This window comes from Oncorhynchus nerka, unplaced genomic scaffold (genome assembly GCF_034236695.1).
Source record: "Oncorhynchus nerka isolate Pitt River unplaced genomic scaffold, Oner_Uvic_2.0 unplaced_scaffold_1867, whole genome shotgun sequence".
Taxonomy (NCBI): Eukaryota; Metazoa; Chordata; class Actinopteri; order Salmoniformes; family Salmonidae; genus Oncorhynchus; species Oncorhynchus nerka.
Genome location: NW_027039462.1, coordinates 7,569 through 22,500, shown reverse-complemented (window position 1 = coordinate 22,500; position 14,932 = coordinate 7,569). Strand labels below are relative to the sequence as shown.

General features: G+C 41.1%; 1 protein-coding gene across 3 annotated transcripts in view; it reads right to left on the bottom strand.

Moving 5' to 3' along the window:
* The window catches only part of LOC135567670 (NLR family CARD domain-containing protein 3-like), a 23,452-nt gene extending 9,052 nt beyond the window's left edge, over positions 1-14,400 (bottom strand). Inside the window, exons 1-2 of one of the 3 annotated variants that reach the window (XM_065014968.1) lie at positions 12,938-14,400; positions 12,478-12,651 (exon numbers count right to left, since the gene is read on the bottom strand). In XM_065014968.1, coding sequence (XP_064871040.1) covers positions 12,478-12,651; positions 12,938-14,292 — 1,529 coding nt within the window. In that variant the 5' untranslated portion in view covers positions 14,293-14,400. The remainder of the gene's footprint in view (positions 1-12,477; positions 12,652-12,937) is intronic. The other 2 variants (XM_065014970.1, XM_065014969.1) reach the window with 2 other exon arrangements.
* Positions 14,401-14,932: the final 532 nt, after the last annotated feature.

Genomic DNA, 14,932 nt, shown 5'->3' with positions numbered 1-14,932 from the left:
AATAGTGGCAGTATATTTTTCTCCATTTTCATGTCACACCCTGATCTGTTTCACCTGTCTTGTGATTGTCTCCACCCCTCCAGTGTCGCTTATATCCCTGGTGTATATATCCCTGGTGTATATATCCCTGGTGTATTTATCCCTGGTGTATATATCCCTGTGTTTCCCTGGTGTATATATCCCTGTGTTTCCCTGGTGTATATATCCCTGTGTTTCTCTGGTGTATATATCCCTGTGTTTCCCTGGTATATATCCCTGCGTTTCGCTGGTGTATATATCCCTGTGTTTCCCTGGTGTATATATCCCTGGTGTATATATCCCTGTGTTCCCTGGTGTATATATCCCTGGTGTATATATCCCTGTGTTTCCTGGTGTATATATCCCTGGTGTATTTATCCCTGGTGTATATATCCCTGTGATTCCCTGGTGTATATATCCCTGTGTTCCCTGGTGTATAAATCCCTGGTGTATATATCCCTGTGTTTCCTGGTGTATATATCCCTGGTGTATTTATCCCTGGTGTGTATATCCCTGTGTTTCCCTGGTGTATATATCCCTGGTATATATATCCCTGGTGTATATATCCCTGTGTTTCCCTGGTGTATATATCCCTGGTGTATATATCCCTGTGTTTCCCTGGTGTATATATCCCTGTGTTTCCCTGGTGTATATATCCCTGTGTTTCCCTGGTGTATATATCCCTGTGTTTCCTGGTGTATATATCCCTGGTGTATATATCCCTGTGTTTCCCAGGTGTATATATCCCTGGTGTATATATCCCTGTGTTTCCCTGGTGTATATATCCCTGGTGTATATATCCCTGTGTTTCCTGGTGTATATATCCCTGGTGTATTTATCCCTGGTGTATATATCCCTGTGTTTCCCTGGTGTATATATCCCTGGTGTATATATCCCTGTGTTTCCCTGGTGTATAAATCCCTGGTGTATATATCCCGGTGTTTCCTGGTGTATATATCCCTGGTGTATTTATCCCTGGTGTGTATATCCCTGTGTTTCCCTGGTGTATATATCCCTGGTATATATATCCCTGGTGTATATATCCCTGTGTTTCCCTGGTGTATATATCCCTGGTGTATATATCCCTGGTGTTATCCCTGGTGTTATCCCTGTGTTATATCCCTGGTGTATATATCCCTGTGTTTCCCTGGTGTATATATCCCTGTGTTTCCCTGGTGTATATATCCCTGTGTTTCCCTGGTGTATATATCCCTGTGTTTTCCCTGGTGTATATATCCCTGGTGTATATGTCCCTGGTGTATATATCCCTGTGTATATCCCTGGTGTATATATCCCTGGTGTATGTATCCCTGGTGTATATATCCCTGTGTTTCCCTGGTGTATATATCCCTGGTGTATATATCCCTTTGTTTCCCTGGTGTATATATCCCTGTGTTTCCCTGGTGTATATATCCCTGTGTTTCCCTGGTGTATATATCCTGGTGTATATATCCCTTTGTTTCCCTGGTGTATATATCCCTGTGTTTCCCTGGTGTATATATCCCTGTGTTTCCCTGGTGTATATATCCCTGTGTTTCTCTGGTGTATATATCCCTGGTGTATATATCCCTGTGTTTCCTGGTGTATATATCCCTGGTGTATATATCCCTGGTGTATATATCCCTGTGTATCCCTGGTGTATATGTCCCTGGTGTATATGTCCCTGTGTTTCCCTGGTGTATATATTCCTGTGTTCCCTGGTGTATATATCCCTGTGTTTCCCTGGTGTATATATCCCTGGTGTATTTATCCCTGTGTTTCCTGGTGTATATATCCCTGGTGTAAATATCCCTGTGTTTCCTGGTGTATATATCCCTGGTGTATTTATCCCTGGTGTATATATCCCTGTGATTCCCTGGTGTATATATCCCTGTGTTCCTTGGTGTACATATCCCTGGTATATATATCCCTGGTGTATATATCCCTGTGTTTCCCTGTTGTATATATCCCTGGTGTATATATCCCTGGTGTATATATCCCTGTGTTTCCCTGGTGTATATATCCCTGGTGTATATATCCCCGTGTTTCCCAGGTGTATATATCCCTGTGTTTCCCTGGTGTATATATCCCTGTGTTTCCCTGGTGTATATATCCCTGTGTTTCCCTGGTGTATATATCCCTGGTGTATATTTCCCTGTGTTCCCTGGTGTATATATCCCTGTGTTTCCTGGTGTATATATCCCTGGTGTATTTATCCCTGGTGTATATATCCCTGTGATTCCCTGGTGTATATATCCCTGTGTTCCTTGGTGTACATATCCCTGGTATATATATCCCTGTGTTTCCCTGGTGTATATATCCCTGGTGTATATATCCCTGTGTTTCCCTGGTGTATATATCCCTGTGTTTCCCTGGTGTATATATCCCTGTGTTTCCCTGGTGTACATATCCCTGTGTATTTCCCTGGTGTATATATCCCTGTGTTTCCCAGGTGTATATATCCCTGTGTTTCCTGGTGTATATATCCCTGGTGTATATATCCCTGGTGTATATGTCCCTGGTGTGTATATCTCTGTGTACATATCCCTGTGTTTCCCTGGTGTATATATCCCTGTGTTTCCCAGGTGTATATATCCCTGTGTTTCCTGGTGTATATATCCCTGGTGTATATATCCCTGGTGTATATGTCCCTGGTGTGTATATCTCTGGTATGTATATCCCTGGTGTATATATCCCTGTGTTTCCCTGGTGTATATATCCCTGTGTTTCCCTGTATATATCCCTGGTGTATATATCCCTGTGTTTCCCTGGTGTATATATCCCTGTGTTTCCCTGTGTGTATATATCCTGTGTTTCCCTGGTGTATATATCCCTGTGTTTCCTGGTGTATATATCCCTCGGTGTATATATCCCTGTGTGTATATCCCTGGTGTATTTATCCCTGTGTTTCCCTGGGTATATATCCCTGGTGTATATATCCCTAATGTTTCCCTGGTGTATATATCTGGTGTATATGTCCCTGGTGTATATATCCCCGGGTGTATATATCCCTGGTGTATATATCCTGGTGTATATCCTGTGTATATCCCTGGTGTATATATCCCTGTGTATATATCCTGTGTATATATCCCTGTGTTTCCCTGGTGTATATATCCCTGGTTTATATTCCCTGGTGTATATATCCCTGTGTATATCCCTGGTGTATCCATATCCCTGGTGTTTATCCTGGTGTATATATCCCTGGTGTATATATCCCTGGTGTATATAGTCCTGTGTTTCCCTGGTGTATATATCCCTGTGTTTCCCTGGTGTATATATCCCTGGTGTATATTATCCCTGGTGTATATATCCCTGGTGTATATATCCCTGTGTTTCCCTGGTGTATATATCCCCTGGTGTATATATCCCTGGTGTATATATCCCTGGTGTATATATCCCTGTGTATGTCCCTGGTGTATATATCCCTGGTGTATATATCCCTGGTGTATATATCCCTGGTGTATATATCCCTGGTGTATATATCCCTGTGTTTCCCGGTGTATATATCCCTGGTGTATATATCCCTGTGTTCCCTGTGTATACATCCCTGGTGTATATATCCCTGTGTTTCCCCTGGTGTATATATCCCTGTGTATATATCCCTGTGTTTCCTGGTGTATATATCCCTGTGTTTCCCTGGTGTATATATCCCTGGTGTATATCCCTGTGTTTCCTGGTGTATATATCCCTGGTTTATATATTCCCTGTGTATATATCCTGGTGTATATATCCCTGGTGTATATATCCCTGTGTGTATATATGCCCCTGTGTTTCCCTGGTGTATATATCCTGGTGTTTCCTGTGTATATATCCCTGGTGTACATATCCCTGGTGTACATATCCCTGGTGTATATATCCCTGTGTATATATCCCTGGTGTATATATCCCTGGTGTATATAGTCCTGTGTTTCCTGGTGTATATATCCCTGGTGTATATATCCCTGGTGTATATATCCCTGTGTTTCCTGGTGTATATATATCCCTGGTGTATATATCCCTGTGTTTCCTGGTGTATATATCCCTGGTGTATATATCCCTGTGTTCCCTGGTGTATATATCCCTGGTGTATATATCCCTGTGTTTCCTGGTGTATATATCCCTGGTTTATATATCCCTGGTGTATATATCCTGGTGTATATATCCCTGGTGTATATATCCCTGTGTTTCCTGGTGTATATATCCCTGTGTATATATCCCTGTGTTATCCCTGTGTATTATCCCCCTGGTGTATATATCCCTGTGTATATATCCCTGGTGTATATATCCCTGGTGTATATATCCCTGTGTTTCCCTGGTGTATATATCCCTGTGTTTCCCTGGTGTATATATCCCTGGTGTATATATCCCTGTGTTTCCCTGGTGTATATATCCCTGGTGTATATATCCCTGTGTTTTCCTGGTGTATATATCCCTGGTGTATATATCCCTGGTGTATATATCCCTGGTGTATATATCCCTGTGTTTCCCTGGTGTATATATCCCTGGTGTATATATCCCTGTGTTTCCCTGGTGTATTCATCCCTGGTGTATATATCCCTGGTGTATATATCCCTGGTGTACATATCCCTGGTGTATATATCCCTGGTGTATATATCCCTGGTGTATATATCCCTGGTGTATATATCCCTGGTGTATATATCCCTGTGTTTCCCTGGTGTATATATCCCTGGTGTATATATCCTGGTGTATATATCCCTGGTGTATATCCCTGTGTTTCCTGGTGTATATATCCCTGGTGTATATATCCCTGGTGTATATCCTGTGTATATATCCCTGGTGTATATATCCCTGTGTTTCCCTGGTGTATATATCCCCTGGTGTATATATCCCTGGTTATTTCCTGGTGTTTCCCTGGTGTATATATCCCTGGTGTATATATCCCTGTGTTTCCCTGGTGTATATATCCCTGGTGTGTATATCCCTGGTGTATATATCCCTGGTGTATATATCCCTGGTGTATATATCCTGTGTTTCCCTGGTGTATATATCCCTGGTGTATATATCCCTGTGTTTCCCTGGTGTATATATCCCTGGTGTATATATCCCTGTGTTTCCCTGTTGTATATATCCCTGGTGTATATATCCCTGGTGTATATATCCCTGGTGTATATATCCCTGTGTTTCCCTGGTGTATATATCCCTGGTGTATATATCCCTGTGTTTCCTGGTGTATATATCCCTGTGTTTCCCTGGTGTATATATCCCTGGTGTATATATCCCTGGTGTATATATCCCTGTGTATATATCCCTGGTGTATATATCCCTGTGTTTCCCTGGTGTATATATCCCTGGTGTATATATCCCTGGTGTATATATATCCCTGTGTATATATCCCTGGTGTATATATCCCTGGTGTATATATCCCTGTGTTTCCCTGGTGTATATATCCCTGGTGTATATATCCCTGGTGTATATATCCCTGGTGTATATATCCCCCTGGTGTATATATCCCTGGTGTATATATCCCTGTGTTCCCTGTGTATATATCCCTGTGTATATATCCCTGGTGTATATATCCCTGTGTTTCCCTGGTGTATATATCCCTGGTGTATATATCCCTGTGTATATATCCCTGGTGTATATATCCCTGGTGTATATATCCCTGGTGTATATATCCCTGGTGTATATATCCCTGTGTTTCCCTGGTGTATATATCCCTGTGTATATATCCCTGGTGTTCCCTGGTGTATATCCCTGGTGTATATATCCCTGTGTTCCCTGGTGTACATATCCCTGTGTTTCCCTGGTGTATATATCCCTGTGTTTCCCAGGTGTATATATCCCTGTGTTCCCTGGTGTATATATCCCTGGTGTATATATCCCTGGTGTATATATCCCTGGTGTATATATCCTGGTGTATATATCCCTGGTGTATATATCCCTGTGTTTCCCTGGTGTATATATATCCCTGGTGTATATATCCCTGTGTTTCCTGGTGTATTATCCCTGGTGTATATATCCCTGGTGTATATATCCCTGGTGTACATATCCCTGGTGTATATATCCCTGGTGTACATATCCCTGGTGTATATATCCCTGGTGTATATATCCCTGGTGTATTTATCCCTGGTGTATATATCCTGTGTTTCCCTGTGTATATATCCCTGGTGTATATATCCCTGGTGTATATATCCTGGTGTATATATCCCTGTGTTTCCCTGGTGTATATATCCCTGGTGTATATATCCCTGGTGTATATATCCCTGTGTTTCCCTGGTGTATATATCCCTGGTGTATATATCCCTGGTGTATATATCCCTGTGTTTCCCTGGTGTATATATCCCTGGTGTATATATCCCTGGTGTATATATCCCTGGTGTATATATCCCTGTGTTTCCCTGGTGTATATATCCCTGGTGTATATATCCCTGGTGTATATATCCCTGGTGTATATCCCTGGTGTATATATCCATGTGTTCCTGGTGTATATATCCCTGGTGTATATATCCCTGTGTTCCCTGGTGTATATATCCCTGTGTATATCCCTGGTGTATATATCCCTGTGTATATCCCTGGTGTATATATCCCTGTGTTTCCCTGGTGTATATATCCCTGGTGTATATATCCCTGTGTTCCCTGGTGTATATATCCTGTGAATATATCCCTGTGTATATGTCCCTGGTGTATATATCCCTGGTGTATATATCCCTGTGTATCCCTGGTGTATATATCCCTGGTGTATATATCCCTGGTGTATATATCCCTGTGTATTTCCTGGTGTATATATCCCTGGTGTATTTATCCCTGGTGTATTTATCCCTGGTGTATATATCCCTGTGTTTCCCTGGTGTATATCCCTGTGTTTCCCTGGTGTATATATCCCTGGTGTTATCCTGGTGGTGTATTTATCCCTGGTGTATATATCCCTGGTGTATATATCCCTGTGTTTCCTGGTGTATATATCCCTGGTGTATATATCCCTGGTGTATATATCCCTGGTGTATATGTCCCTGGTGTGTATATCTCTGGTATGTATATCCCTGGTGTATATATCCCTGGTGTATATATCCCTGTGTTTCCCTGGTGTATATATCCCTGTGTTTCCCTGGTGTATATAACCCTGGTGTATTTATCCCTGGTGTATATATCCCTGTGTTTCCCTGGTGTATATATCCCTGTGTTTCCCTGGTGTATATATCCCTGGTGTATATATCCCTGGTGTATATATCCCTGTGTATATCCCTGGTGTATATATCCCTGTGTTTCCCTGGTGTATTTATCCCTGGTGTATATATCCCTGGTGTATCCCTGTGTATATATCCCTGGTGTATTTATCCCTGTGTTTCCCTGGTGTATTTATCCCTGTGTATATATCCCTGTGATTCCCTGGTGTATATATCCCTGTGTTTCCCTGGTGTATATATCCCTGGTGTATATATCCCTTTGTTTCCCTGGTGTATATATCCCTGTGTTTCCCTGGTGTATATATCCCTGTGTTTCCCTGGTGTATATATCCCTGTGTTTCCCTGGTGTATATATCCCTGGTGTATATATCCCTGTGTTTCCCTGGTGTATATATCCCTGTGTTTCCCTGGTGTATATATCCCTGTGTTTCCCTGGTGTATATATCCCTGTGTTTCCCTGGTGTATATATCCCTGTGTTCCCTGGTGTATATATCCCTGTGTTTCCCTGGTGTATATATCCCTGGTGTATATATCCCTGGTGTATATATCCCTGGTGTATATATCCCTGGTGTATATATCCCTGTGTTTCCCTGTTTCTATGTCCAGTTTGTCTTGTATGTTTATTCCCTGGTGTTATATCCTGTGTATTTCCCTGGTGTATTTATCCCTGTGTTCCCTGGTGTATATATCCCTGTGTGTATAGTATCCCTGGTATTATGAATCCCTGGTGTATATATCCCTGTGTTTCCTGTCCTGACCTATATCCCTGGTGATATTCTGGTGTATCCCTGGTGTATATATCCCCTGTATTATCCCTAGCCTGTATATATCCCTGTCCTGTATATCCTGCCTGTGTTTCTGCCTGGTGATATATCTCCTGTCCTGTTTCCCTGGTGTATATATCCCTGTGTTAGCCTGGCCTGATATATCCCTGTCCTTTCCCTGGTGTATCCTATCCCTGTGTTTCTAGCCTGGTGTATATCCCTGTGATTAGCCTGCCTGACCCTGGTGTATGACCTCTGTCTGTCTGCCACTGTGTATCCCTGGTCTCTATCTTTATCCCTGGTGTATTTATCCCTTGTGTATTATCCCTCAAAGATATATCCCTGGTTTTTGCCATATTCCCTGGTGTTCTTTATCCAGAGTCTCCAGTATCCCTGGGTATTTATCCCTGAGTGCATTATCCCTGTGTTTCATCCTGTTACTATATCCCTGCTGTAAATCCCTGGTGTAGGGGTTTGACCCAGAGCTGAGATCCCAGAGAAGCACATATCCTCTGTTCCACAGTCTGATAGCCTGCAAAGAGTCCCTGTATTAAAATCCACTGTATTCTTTGGTGGTGAAAATAGTGGCAGAGTATATTGGTTTCAACATATTCAGATATATCAGTGTTCCTGAAACCTTCCAGTTCTATTCTTTTATGAATTATCACCATAAATGCAAATTTTCTCTATTCCTCTTCTGCCTGACCATTGTCCCTTGTTTTCTGACTCTAGTCAGGTCAGGGTGTGACCATTCTGCCTGTCCTGACCTCTAGCCTGCCTGACCTCCAGCCTGCCTGACCTGCCATCAGTCTGCCTGTTATGACATAGTCTGCCTGACCATTCTGCCTGTTTTGACCTCTTCTGCCTGGACCAGGGCCCAGTCCACATCAGGAGTGCCAGCTGTTTGTTCCTGACCTCAGGGTGTCCAGGGCTTGTTTAGTTTTTATACATCAGGTGACGAGTCTGGGCTTGAGTTTTTCTCCAGTGTTACAGTGGGGATTTTTAGTCCATCAGAGAGCAGCTTGTTTAGTTTTTGAATCCTTCAGGTTTGTTAGTCAGGTCCAGCCTCAGGTTGAGGGGTTTGGACCAATCAGAGAGCTGAGATCTGACAGGAACTTCCTCTGAGACTAGACAGCCTGACAGCCTGGAAAGAGTCAAGTCATGTTAAAAATCACACTGCTATTCTTTGGTGGTGAAGATAGTGGCAGTAAAATATTCAGATATATCAGTGTCCTGAAACCTTCCATATTTATTTGTAAATTAATGTATCATCATTAAAAATGACAAATTATCAAAGTATTGTCTGCAGATAGAAACATTATAGTACCGGTACGAATATTTGAGTAGACTGACCAGACCAGTTTAAAATGCAGTAGCAGTCAGAAGACAGACAGTGAGGTATCAGATTTAGATTGTATTGAGTATACAGTCCACCCCATATCTATTTAGACAGTGAGGAATCAGATTTAGATTGTATTGAGTATACAGTCCACACCATATCTATTTAGACAGTGAGGTATCAGATTTAGATTGTATTGAGTATACAGTCCACACCATATCTATTTAGACAGTGAGGTATCAGATTTAGATTGTATTGAGTATACAGTCCACACCATATCTATTTAGACAGTGAGGTATCAGATTTAGATTGTATTGAGTATACAGTCCACACCATATCTATTTTGACAGTGAAGCTAACATTTTAAATGTGGCTCTATACTCCAACATTTTGCATTTCAGATCAAATGTTTCATATGAGGTGACAGTATATAATGTCACCTTTTATTTGAGGATATTTTAATATATATCTGTTTCACCGTTTAGAAATAAAAGCACTTTATGTATCTAGTCCCCTATTTGAAAAAGTCATAAGTATTCTGACCAATTCACCTATAGTCTATTAAAGTAGTCAAAAGAATAGTATTTGGTCTGATATTCCTTTAACACAATGACTACATCAAGCCTGTGACTCAAACTCTTTCACTGCATTTGCAGTTTGTTTTTAAAATGGTGGATGATGAGTGGAGTAACTTTTCTGTCTAAGAGAGTAGATAACATGTTTCTAAACAATAATACATTAATCCTGATGATGTCATGATTAAGAAAAATCATTAAAGAATCATGAATAATAATGAGTGAGAAAGTTACAGAGGCTACAACAAAACATGCTAACCTCTCACCATTACCAATAACAGACTACAACAAAACATGCTAACCTCTCACCATTACCAATAACAGAGGCTACAACAAAACATGCTAACCTCTCACCATTACCAATAACAGAGACTACAACAAAACATGCTAACCTCTCACCATTACCAATAACAGAGACTACAACAAAACATGCTAACCTCTCCCCATTACCAATAACAGAGGCTACAACAAAACATGCTAACCTCTCACCATTACCAATAACAGAGGCTACAACACAACATGCTAACCTCTCACCATTACCAATAACAGAGACTACAACAAAACATGTTAACCTCTCACCATTACCAATAACAGAGACTACAACAAAACATGTTAACCTCTCACCATTACCAATAACAGAGACTACAACAAAACATGCTAACCTCTCACCATTACCAATAACAGAGACTACAACAAAACATGCTAACCTCTCACCATTACCAATAACAGAGGCTACAACAAAACATGCTAACCTCTCACCATTACCAATAACAGAGGCTACAACACAACATGCTAACCTCTCCCCATTACCAATAACAGAGGCTACAACAAAACATACTAACCTCTCACCATTACCAATAACAGAGGCTACAACAAAACATGTTAACCTCTCACCATTACCAATAACAGAGGCTACAACAAAACATGCTAACCTCTCACCATTACCAATAACAGAGACTACAACAAAACATGCTAACCTCTCACCATTACCAATAACAGAGGCTACAACAAAACATGCTAACCTCTCCCCATTACCAATAACAGAGACTACAACAAAACATGCTAACCTCTCACCATTACCAATAACAGAGGCTACAACAAAACATGCTAACCTCTCACCATTACCAATAACAGAGGATACAACAAAACATGCTAACCTCTCACCATAACCAATAACAGAGGCTACAACAAAACATGCTAACCTCTCACCATTACCAATAACAGAGACTACAACAAAACATGCTAACCTCTCACCATTACCAATAATAGAGGCTACAACAAAACATACTAACCTCTCACCATTACCAATAATAGAGGCTACAACAAAACATACTAACCTCTCACCATTACCAATAACAGAGGCTACAACAAAACATGCTAACCTCTCACCATTACCAATAACAGAGGCTACAACAAAACATGCTAACCACTCACCATTACCAATAACAGAGGCTACAACAAAACATGCTAACCTCTCACCATTACCAATAACAGAGACTACAACAAAACATGCTAACCTCTCACCATTACCAATAACAGAGGCTACAACAAAACATGCTAACCTCTCCCCATTACCAATAACAGAGACTACAACAAAACATGCTAACCTCTCACCATTACCAATAACAGAGGCTACAACAAAACATGCTAACCTCTCACCATTACCAATAACAGAGGATACAACAAAACATGCTAACCTCTCACCATAACCAATAACAGAGGCTACAACAAAACATGCTAACCTCTCACCATTACCAATAACAGAGACTACAACAAAACATGCTAACCTCTCACCATTACCAATAATAGAGGCTACAACAAAACATACTAACCTCTCACCATTACCAATAATAGAGGCTACAACAAAACATACTAACCTCTCACCATTACCAATAACAGAGGCTACAACAAAACATGCTAACCTCTCACCATTACCAATAACAGAGGCTACAACAAAACATGCTAACCACTCACCATTACCAATAACAGAGGCTACAACAAAACATGCTAACCTCTCACCATTACCAATAACAGAGGCTACAACAAAACATGCTAACCTCTCACCATTACCAATAACAGAGGCTACAACAAAACATGCTAACCTCTCACCATTACCAATAACAGAGGCTACAACTAAACATACTAACCTCTCACCATTACCAATAACAGAGGCTACAACAAAACATACTAACCTCTCACCATTACCAATAACAGAGACTACAACAAAACATACTAACCTCTCACCATTACCAATAACAGAGGCTACAACAAAACATACTAACCTCTCACCATTACCAACAACAGTGGCTACAACAAAACATGCTAACCTCTCACCATTACCAATAACAGAGGCTACAACAACACATACTAACCTCTCACCATTACCAATAACAGAGACTACAACAAAACATACTAACCTCTCACCATTACCAATAACAGAGGCTACAACAAAACATGCTAACCTCTCACCATTTACCTCAAATGAAAGGTGACATTCTGTACTGTCTCCTAATATGAAACATTAAATCTCAAATCCAAAATGCTGGAGCATAGCACCACATTTAAAACTGAAACCTTCACTGTCCAAACACATATGGTGTGGACTATGTGTGTCTGGTAAACACATGTGGATCTGGTGAACAGTTATCACTTGTTGACCAACTACAGGAATACTGACCTCAGAGTCTCCAGTTTACAGTGGGGATTCCCCAGTCCAGCAGAGAGCAGCTTCACTCCTGAATCATTCAAGTCATTGTTACTCAGATCCAGCTCTCTCAGGTGTGAGGGGTTTGACTCCAGAGCTGAGACCAGAGAAGCACAGCCTTCCTCTGTGACTCCACAGCCTGACAGCCTGACAAAGAGATCATCATGACTTCACAAACACACTGTTAATTTAACACCAGTAGTGTAGAAGGACAATGGTAGATGCATTTGGTTTATTCTCTCAAACAACATATAGATTCATCTTCCGTTTCCTAGAATTGTGTGGTCATATTGTTATACTAATGTGAAAATCAATGAATTTATTCAATATGTTTTTCAATATAATATTATATACATATTATAATACATATTTTTCTCTAAACTGAATATTTCTTCCTGATGATTAGTTCTTATATGTCATTTTATTTACTCACAGAACAGCTCTGGAGGCTTTGACCACTGGCAGCAGCCTCAGAAGACCTTCCTCTGATCTGGAGTATTTCTTCAGGTCAAACACATCCAGCTCCTTTTCTGAAGTCAGCAACACAAAGACCAGAGCTGACCACTGTGCAGGTGACAGTTTGGCTTCAGAGAGACTTCCTGAGCTCAGGTATCTTTGGATCTCCTCCACTAGAGAATGGTCATTCAGTTCATTCAGACAGTGGAACAGATTGATGCTCCTCTCTGGAGAGGGATTCTCCCTGATCTTCTTCTTGATGTACTTGACTGTTTCTTCATGGCTCTGTGAGCTGCTTCTTGTCTTTGTCAGTAGACCTCGTAAGTGCTTCTGATTGGACTCCAATGAGAGGCCCAGAAGGAAGCGGAGGAAAAGGTCCAGGTTTCCCGTCTCACTTTGTAAGGCTTTATCCACAGCACTCTTGTAGAAAGCAACTTCAGGCTTGTCGTTTGTTTGCAGTTTGTCCATTAGATTCTCATTGTTGTTGATGAATGAGAGGAACACATATACAGCAGCCAGAAACTCCTGAATGCTCAGATGAACAAAGCAGTACACCTTGTCCTGGTACAGCACGCATTCCTCTTTAAAGAGCTGTGTGCACAATCCTGAGTACACTGAGGCTTCATTGACATCAATGCCAGCCTCTTTCAGGTCTCCTTCATAGAAAATCAGATTGCCATTCACAAGCTGTTGAAAAGCCAGTTTTCCCAGTGACAGAATGCTCTCTTTATTCCAGTGTGGACCTGTCTCTTCTTTCCCAAGATACTTTTCATTCTTCTGTTTGGTATGAAACTCCACAAGGTGTGTGTACATCTCAGTCAGAGTCTTGGGCATCTCTTCTCTCTTATGTTTCAGCATGTGTTCAAGGACTGTTGCAGAAATCCAACAGAAGACTGGAATGTGGCACATGATGTGGAGGCTCCTTGATGTCTTTATGTGTGAGATGATTCTGCTGGCCAGGTCCTCATCACTGAATCTCTTCCTGAAGTACTCCTCCTTCTGTGGGTCATTGAACCCTCGTACCTCTGTTACCTGGTCAACACACCTTGAAGGGATCTTATTGGCTGCTGCAGGTCGGGTAGTTATCCAGAGGAGAGCAGAGGGAAGCAGATTTCCCCTGATGAGATTTGTCAGCAGAACATCCACTGAGGTTGACTCTGTGACGTCCCAACAGATCTTGTTCTTCTGGAAGTCTAGGGGCAGTCGGCACTCATCCAGACCATCAAAGATGAACAGAACTTTGTACTTGTTGTATATGGAGATTCCTGATTGTTTGGTTTCCATTGAGAAGTGATTAAGAAGTTCAATGAAAGTGTGTTTGTCCTCTTTCATCAAATTCAGCTCCCGAAAAGGGAATGAAAATACAAATTGGACATCCTGATTTGCTATTCCTTCAGCCCAGTCCAGAATGAACTTCTGCACAGAGACTGTTTTCCAATGCCAGCGACTCCTTTGTCAGCACAGTTCTGATACGTTTGTCTTGTCCAGTTAAGGGTTTGAAGATGTCGTGACATTTGATTGCAGTCTCTGGTCTTGCTTGTTTCCTGGTTGTTGTCTCAATCTGTCTCAGCTCATGTTCTTATTGACCTCTCCTGTTCCACCCTCTGTGATGTAGAGCTCTGTGTAGATCTTATTGAGAAGTGTTGGGTTTCCTGGTTTGTGATCCCCTCAAATACACATTGAAACTTCTTCTTTAGATTAGATTTGAGTTCACGTTGGCAAATCACAGCGAGCTCATCTGAATCTAGAAATAACACAGAGGATATGAATATTACGTCTGTTTTAATGCCTACAGTATTGTAGGACTGTTATAAAGTTGTACATTATAATAATGTATTCTTAACTGACTGTATAAATGTGACTGGTGTGACTGATTATATTATTATTGGTATTATTATTTTTAAAATTTACTCCTTTTTCTCCCCAATTCCAATTGTGTTAGTAGCTACTATCTTGTCTCATCGCTACAACT